Below are 9276 nucleotides of genomic sequence, written 5' to 3'. Positions count from 1 at the left end.
AATGCCAGTTTAATTTAATTGTTCCACAATCCGATATTTAATATGCAAATATCATTTTGATATATAGCAGTGAATTTGAAAAAGTGAGGAAATACTTCCAATATACAACAAGAGTGTCTCTTCTGAACTGTAATTATACAAAATAAAGCTGGTCGAGGTTTTTTTTTTATTATTGGGATTGAATTATATTAACATGAATCAGAACAAGTCTAATTGAAGGTTAAAAACTTTAAATGTTTCTAATTAAGAGTCTTAATAGCTTCATGATTAGAGTACTATAGTTAAAATCCCACCTCAACGACCTTCCTGGCCTCTTTGTATTTCCCTGTTTGCAAGAAGGCAAAGAAGAGATCATAAAGGGCCATCATGTCACCATATTCTCTGCTTATAAAATCTGAAACTGAAGAGAGAATTAAACTCATTACTTTACTAAATACATTTAAGCATTTTAATACATGTCAGATATTCTTAGTACTAATATTTTCCAGGCATCACAAAACTCCAATAATAAGCTAAAGGGAAATAAAATTTTAAACATACAGGATGATTATCATATATTATACAATTTGTTTTAACTTTGCAGTTGAGCATATTTTAAATTGTTCTCTTTTTATCTGCACTATATTTTTAACTGCATTCAGCAAAACAGACAGACTATATATTGGCATTTTCTGTTTGCATAGAGTGAGGATATAGGATTTCTTAACAGCCCAACTATATGGAAAACAGTTATGTTGTTTCACTGTTGTGTTACTATCAAGTTGTTTCTCAATAGTAATATGCATAGCTAAAGCAAGTATTTGCATTAATATTTGAGAGCTTGATGCTGTATTATCCAAACACTAGAATTCTTCTACATTTAGAATTAATATCAATTTTCAACTAGAAGGATGTAGGCATCACTTAAGGGCTTTGAAGTTACACATATAAACACAATCTCTTTCATTTGAAAGAAATTATATAAAAATAATGGAAGACAAGCCTCCAAAAAACACGCCAGACGTATAACCAGACAGCATCTGACTACATGCAACTAACCCTTTTGCAGAAGATCAGCATCTCCTTTTTCTATCAGTTTACAGTAGATGTTATGAAGCTGAAGAATTTTACCATACTTCTTATAACAGTTCATTAACGCTTCCAGAGCTGCAGGCATGTCATCCCTTGAAGAATGAAACAAAACAAGAATAAAAACAATCACACTTTCCAAGCAGGGGCAGTGCATGCCAAACCCACCTTAGTCTTGAAAATTTCAACAAAAATTCATTCAGCAGTCTATAATCAAATAGTCTATTCTCCCGCCAGTATGCTACTGTTATTTAAAATAACAGATAAGTTTTCACAAATAAGTACTATATATGCTTGACAACCACAGAAATGGAAACAGAACTACAGATTTATGCTTAAGCCTCTTGGCCATATAATTTTTGATTGCATGACCTCTGTTCACTACAAGTTAACCAAAGGTATGAATTCCATCATTGGATGCACTTAATTTTTGAAGTAAAATTCTTAAGTATGTACTATTGTGACAAAACCCCAGTGCCACAGAAATCCCAGTTGGTATTTAAGAGTTCTCTACTTGGTGTTAGTAAGTAATACGGTGCACATCATACTACCTTCAAATGCATCTGGTTAGGCATTTTCAATACTTAAGCTCTTTAAAACTTTTGCACAGAATTTTAATTTCAGTATAAATCTTCAGAGTTAACTAGGCTTTATACTTCTTTTACACCTTAACAGACAAGCTATAAAACATTTGTTGATTTCCATTCATCACAACTGTAGAGCTAGCATTTTTCCATTCTATATAAAGGTCAGAATACAGTGTATATTTCTGCAATAAAAATGTGATTCAACAATACATTAAGGTACCAAAATATATTTTATGCTGGCCCATCCATGTCACATAGAGCCCTGGCACTAGTAAATTAGCTCATAAGATGCTGACTTCCTTAAACATACTTATTCAGGAGCCTCTGAGCAGTAAGTACCAGTAACAATACTTGAATTGTTGTTATCTTAATCCTTTGCTGACTCTTTCCTTGCCTATACAGTATCAACAACTTCTAAAGTATACATAGTTGAAATGCAAAATTGAAAACTCAAAATAACAACAAAATTTAAATTAACATTCTGTACTGTGCAATTAACAGAACTAAAACATCTGCTGCAGACTTCTAAGGATTACAAACCAATCTAAATAAGCAAACCAAAACCAAAGGAGGACAACTACTGAAATACTGGTAATGCAGTATGTGAAGTTATTCTTTGGAGGGCAAGGTTTAAACTGACATTGAAACAAACCAAGATGACACCCACAAAACATAATAAGTAGCAAAACCGTCAATAAGGCTGCATTTTAGATTTTAAAAGTTTATCAACTAAAGGGTGGTGGAAATAGCCATAGGAAAAACAAAGAAAAAACCACCCCAGAAAAAAACATTTAACAGCAGCAGATGAAGGGCATAATAAAACTGACTTGAAATAATGATTCTGCACTCCTGAAACAACTTTGTTATTGATAACTGAACCTTAACAAATTAAGGCATTACTGTTAAAACAAGCCAAATTTGGATGTCTCCTCCTCACACTGCATTTCTCGTGCAGCAACCCTTCTGCTTTTCCAAATAATGATCTAGATTACTATAGACTACCTTAACCTAGGCTAATATTTTAAAAATTCTAAGAGTAAAACACAGAACAAGAATTGTTTTTGTTCAGTAAGACTGGTATTCTGAAAACGAATGAAGATGATGGATTTCTACCTTATCCCCCTTACTGAGCCCTGTTTACAGTGCATCATCTGGCACCCCACGGAGTCATTTGAATTTTTGTCATTTGGGGTGAAGACTAAATTACAGGTTAATTTCAAAACTGCAAGTAGATGTTGCAGGCTAGATTACTGTCATAAAAGAGAAATACTATGGTAGTTACCACAGACAGATATAAAGCTTTATATAATCAGTATTTTTCTCCTACTTTAGATGCAAGTTCAGTTAACATATAAAAAACAGTTTTACAGAAAACTACTCAATTGCTAAGGAGGCACAACAACATTTATACATTCAAATTAAAGTTTTCAATGATAAATCTAGTTTTTCAGATTGATGCTCAAACAGCTGTAGTATTGTCTCAGCTCTTTTCCTAAAGGATTAAAGTGGCTGTTTTTAGGTCAAAGCCATCAATAAATGAATAATTGGGATGTAATTCAAACAGGAACATTAAGAGTTTTCTAGTCTCTAAATGTACTTTTGAAGGTATTAATACTGTATTCCTGGAGAAAAAAAAAAAAAAAATCAGCAAAGAACAGAGATAGCAAATATGGGAATACTTTACTTGTTACTGGCACTAACTGCTCAAAGGCACCTGAATACATCTGCATTTAAGGAGATCAGTATCTGACACACTAATTTACTAGACATTTGTTTTGAATCTATCAAATTCAGATACATTTGTTCTGCTGTAATCAACTAATCAGTGACCCACAGTTTACTAGAGATTGGTGTTTATAAAACAGATAAATTACAAAACTGGCAATAATTAGCTACAAAACAACAAAAGGCATAGAAGTCCAGTTTCTACAAAGGAATTGTTTGTACTACTTCTGGAAAGAACAAAAAATAAAAATCAAGCTTATGCTTGAACTTGAGTTCATATGATTTATTCAACAACCTGTAGTATTTCTTAGTTGTCACAAACTGCAACTAAGAAGTACCAGCAGTTTTTAGAACACTGTTAGAAAAGCCCAATGAAAATTAAAAACTTATTGTAGGCTTTGAATTTCAAGTAAAAGCAACATTTCAATGTGTTTCTTGTTATGACTCAGTAACTTTAGAAGAACAGCACAAAAAAGATCTTCCACATTTTCAGAAAACACTATTTAGACATAAAGATTTTAAGCTAACAAATAGCTGTATGTCTGAAAATATTTGGCAGTTTTTCTGTACAAACTTAAGCATGTTGAACACCCTTCTATCTTCCTAAAGGATATTTACTATACTACTACATTAAACGCCTGGTCCTACTCAATGAATATGGATCAAGTAAAAAAAAGTAGTAAAGCTCATACACAAAGCCATGTTGGAAAAATCTCATTTCCGGTATCAGTCTGGACAAAATAGGGTTTAAAGTGTGAACACAGATGATTCACGCTTAATTCCGAGTTGGCCAGATACTACAGCATTAAGTTACTCACAAGTATTACCTGTTCAGGGACAATACCTGTTCCACTTCAAGATTAAGTGTATTTTTCCCCCTCTCTTTGAAACTTGTTCATTTCACAATTATTATATACTATTATTTTTAATCACAGAAGGAGCCTCAGTCATTAGAGTATGTTTGGCCCTTACGTTGCACGGAAGAACCCTACTTTGGCATTATTTTTCAACTACATTGATGCTAGGATTCAGATACCATAAGTTTTTTCACTAATTTGGTTTCTGTTCAGGATGCCTTTGAAGTCCATGATACTACAGGCACAATCTTCCAAAATATTTGCATGGGCTATTTTACTCACACAAAGCTATTTAAAGAGATAAAATAACTCAGATGTCTGAACATTTTCAGAACACTCTCTGTAGCAGGACTGACTATAAACATGCATGCATATAACATCCCCCTTCAATTTCAACAAGCCACTCCCCTCTTGCTTCAAGAATGCAGCAATAAATCTAACCCTTTTACTTGTAATAAACAACTTTCCCAACCAGAGTCTGCCTGATAAAAATAAGACTCCAAATATTGATTTTAATTGGAATGAAGTGCTGCAACATTATGCATAAAGCTTTAGTGAAGTGGCAATTTACCTAAGGGGTTTACTGATTGAAAAGCTCTCAAACCTGAAATCACTAGAGAGGTAGAAAGAAAAAAGGGACTGTATGGGGTGGGGGTGGAGGCTAGACTGGTAAAACAAATCCCTCTCTACAAATCTGAAGCAGATGTTAGTGTAGAGGGAAGTCAATTCAGCAAGGTACAATCAGCTTTACAAAAATTATTCTGTTAAAAGAGAAAAGGCTCTTGAAAGAGATAAATGTTTTTCTGTTCATTTGCTATACTAAGGAATCTTCAAGGAGATTGGTGTTGCAATTACAACTAATCCTCCCAAAAAAATTAACTGTGTTGAAGGCTTTGTAATTTCCCTAGGTACAATTTAGCTGTCACTTACTTTAAAATTTACTCAAACATGCGTTCCGAACAGCACTAACTTCACATGTCAAGTGCTTTCCAGCCAATTGAGTCTAAACTGGAAGTCGGTGTTAAACAACTGAATGATTAGACAAGATAGCTCATTTCCCTGCTCTTTTGTTCAGAATAAAATGCCACATTTACATTATCAGACTCAACAGGATTTTCTGACAGAGGGAGAAAAGACCCTAGTGAACACTGTCCGTACCAAGCACATGAAGCCTGTCATTTACCAATCATCCTTCAAAAAGCAATAGCCATGAATGTAACTTAATTACAACCCAATGATCCTTGACGAAAAATCACCTTATCACTGTCCTGTGCCCACAGGGCAAATGAGACACTTTTCTCCTTTGGCATCGATGAAGCTAAATTCCTAATTGCAATGATGGAGTTAAGAGAGCCAAACATCCTTAATTTCACTGAAACACATACAGAGTTCTAATAGACATATTTGAAATAAAGCTGCTAAAAATTAGAAAAAATTCTCCCCACTGGAGATGTTTCTCCGCACTCAAAAAGCCACCAAAGTAAAAAAGATGCTTATTTTAAAATGTAAACTTAAAAGTCAATTAATTTGTATGTGCTACAAAATCCTCTGAAACAAAAATCAAAGGTCAAATTTAACTCAGTGAAAACAACAGAAGAAAAACTGTCATGGCCCTAGATTCATGCTGTATCTACTAAGAAACCAAATAAAAGGGGGTTATATAAGATTAATCACAAACTAGCACACAATGCTTTACTGGACAATGCTGCATTAAAACACACGGGTCATTTGTAAAGAAACAGTCTAGGAATAGCCCTTTCATCATCTAAAATACAGATTTTAACTGATTGTTTTCACTGTTTAAAACAATGGAGAATGGAAACAAACTTACATTAATGAAAAGACAGGAACCACATCAAATTTTTAAGATGTGTATTCCATTTTTTGGTTGTATGGAAGTTGACTTGTGCAGCTTTCTTGGAAGAAGAAAAAATATCAGTAGCTACTGTATCCGTTAATTTATCATCCTATAAATAGGTATTACCAAAGTACTTGCTAGTACAGGGGTTGGTTAGCTTCACAAACCTCGTCAGTTTTGTAAAATGACTCGTGTTCGAAGAGGCTTCCACCTAAAGTTGGTAGAAAAGGAAAAAGCCAAAACTACACCCCTTAAAATCCTGAGAAATTTTATATGGTGTAGGTAATGTAACCTTTTCAATTTATCATCAGTTAGAAGAAGCAGTTCAAAAGGAAGACACTTTTTAAGAAAAAGCACAAGCTCTTCACATCTTTGCAGCTTCGCAACTATAATTTTCATCATATTTGTCCAAGGCAAGACTATGACCTCGGATGACAGACCAAGATTCCACATGTGGACTGTCTCCATTTTTAATGTGATTTCACCATCTTGAGAAACTGTTCGAACTAATAAATAAAAATAATACAATTACAAGGATTGGAGTGGTTCCCCTTAAATTCACTCAGGATAAAAGAAACCCAAGATAACTTGAGATCTCTCTTTAGTTACTGCAGTTAAATATTTCTCAAAATAGTAAAGTCAAATCAATTAGAATGTTAGATTTTGTCAAGATATACTCTTCATCATCAACAATTTTTTTCTTCTCCATGTTCTGCTCCAAATTGTCTCTTTTAACATGCACTAGGACTTCATGAGAATTTCATAATACTCAGAACTGGGAACAGAGAAAAGGGGCTGGTGAAAATATTTTACCACTACAATTGCTGAAATGTTCAAAAGCAAATCACAAATTCCTTTACAAGCAATTAGAAAAGTCTGAAATAAATTAAGAACACAAAACACTAGTACAACCACTGCTGTGAAACATTCAAAAAACATACCAAAGCTAATTTCAGAGGCATGCTGACAACCTGCAGCTAAATGACAGCACTTTCAGCATGATACTTGAGCAAGGATGGCAAATAGTAAGCAGTACTGCTACAGGAAATTACTCACACTTATTTCAGTCACTCGTAACTTTCAGAAACTCTTAACATCTCCAAGACAAAAAAAAAAAAAAGTCAAAATCAGTGAAATTCTATTATTCCTCCCAATCAAATTAAGTGGAAATGCCTTCCCCTCCTGTTCAGTTTGACACTAGAGAGGAAAGCAAGTCTCTCCACCCATTAGGCAGCAAAAAAACCAAACACAGGAAATGAGCTTACTTGGTACGGTATTTATAGATAGAGAATGTATTGAGAGTTACACAGGTGAGTACCAATGACATGTAGCCATACTGTTCCACAGTGTGGAATTACTCTCTTCCTTAAAAATCAAGTCTCACAAAGAGTCCCTTCATGAAAAAAAACTTTTTAGAACATTTTACCAAAACAACACAACTTAAAAGAATGTGGAATCAAAACTAAGACAACACTCTCTGCTGTCTCCCTTTGCATCCAACACATGCTCACATCTTTATTTACATCATCATATACTACTTCTGAAGTGAAAAGAAAACAAGTAGCACAATGTACAGTTTGCAAGTCAACGTGCATAAAGCAATTATGTAAAATGCAGCTGCTCTTACTGCACACTGCAAAGTGTATCAGATATTTTTCTGACACATTAGTTACATATGATTGCAGTTAAATTACTTCCATAAACATCTGCCTTGTCTTGTGATGTGACAAAAGCAGTGTTGCTGACTGGAAAGACGTACACTGTATTTTTCACTGTTGACCACTAAATACTAAAATACTATTTTTAGGAGACTGCACGTGCACCTACCAAGAGCTACACCTTTCTGACAAGAATTCTGCATACAGAAAACATTATATAGACCTTGCATACTCAGAATACTTAAAAGAACTAAAACTCTACATGGTAACAGAAACATTAATATGCATCTCTGAGGCTGACTTAAACAATACTATGAAAAATTCTCTTTTTTCATAGGTATTTTATTTAAGCCAAGAACATTTCATATACATGAACCAAACTTCAACTAATTTATCAAGCACTTTAGCTGCAAGATATTTAAATCCAGCAACTCAAAAAATTACTTAAGAAAAAAACAATTAAAGGATTGTGCATATGGTGTAAGAAACTGAAAAGGGACTCAGCTAAATTTTAGGAAGAAACTGTTATACAGTTCATATGTACATTAGCTCAAATATCCTACACATCATTATGCAAACTTATGCAAAGGGACACGACACATCGAATTACAGATACTTCCTGCCAAAATGAATGTATGGACTTCCTTTTCTCTATTAAATTGTATTAAAAATATAGATGGAAAAAAACTCACAACAGACAACCCAGACAGTAATTTTTGAAATTTTAAATTCAGCAACATAGCAGTCTATTGGCAATAACATCCAATTATTTTAATTACATGAATGAAAAGTATTTCAGTGTTGAACAACTGCCCTTCAGCTCACCTGAGATGTATTGGATGGCACAGCAAAATAATGCTGCTGTGATGGGAAAACACATACTACTTAAGCACAAGAGCTGAAAATATACCTATTGTGTCAAACAGACTTTAGAACCAACTAATTCACAAGCATATTCCAATATACAGCCACTTCATATCCAGTGTGTCCATAGAACACAGCTGTCATGTCCAGTAATGTCTGAGTGATGAAAACTCAGACTTATCTTAAGAAAACTTATTGATTCATCACTATTCCTAGATCACTTAAGTATTACATGTGTGTGCATGTTTACGTGCACAAGCACTCTCAAACATGAACATGCAGCTGTGTGCAGCACACACAGGTCATCAAACACAAATAAATACCGTATTGTAATTTGTTTCATCTGAAGCCCAAACATAGCTTACTTTTCAAGGTGAACTGTAATCAGAGGGGAATGAAGGACAGCAGTTTCTGCCAACCCCAGGTTCACAATGGTCTCATGTAATCGATTCACTGCTTCAACATCACCTCGCATGGCAGCAGCATTAAGAATGCGGAAAAAAGATGCGACGGTTCTTTCTGAGATAGGAACATCCTTCTCTTTCATCTCCGTTAGAATGTTAATAGCATCTACAATGAAACAACACAAAAGACCCTTAGGTAATTTCATGTAGAGAAAACAAACTGCTATTAAAACAGCATTTCAAACCCAGCAGGAA

General features: G+C 34.1%; 1 protein-coding gene across 1 annotated transcript in view; it reads right to left on the bottom strand.

Moving 5' to 3' along the window:
* LRPPRC (leucine-rich pentatricopeptide repeat containing) overlaps positions 1–9276 on the bottom strand; it is a 90931-nt gene that overhangs the window by 40305 nt on the left and 41350 nt on the right. Inside the window, exons 23-25 of the mRNA XM_010004964.1 lie at positions 8983–9187; positions 1039–1163; positions 294–400 (exon numbers count right to left, since the gene is read on the bottom strand). Coding sequence (XP_010003266.1) covers positions 294–400; positions 1039–1163; positions 8983–9187 — 437 coding nt within the window. The remainder of the gene's footprint in view (positions 1–293; positions 401–1038; positions 1164–8982; positions 9188–9276) is intronic.

This window comes from Chaetura pelagica, unplaced genomic scaffold (assembly GCF_000747805.2).
Source record: "Chaetura pelagica isolate M959 unplaced genomic scaffold, ChaPel_1.0 scaffold13, whole genome shotgun sequence".
In the NCBI taxonomy this organism is placed as follows: domain Eukaryota; kingdom Metazoa; phylum Chordata; class Aves; order Apodiformes; family Apodidae; genus Chaetura; species Chaetura pelagica.
Note: the sequence above shows the minus strand (reverse complement) of the source record. Positions and strands in the feature narration are given on the sequence as shown.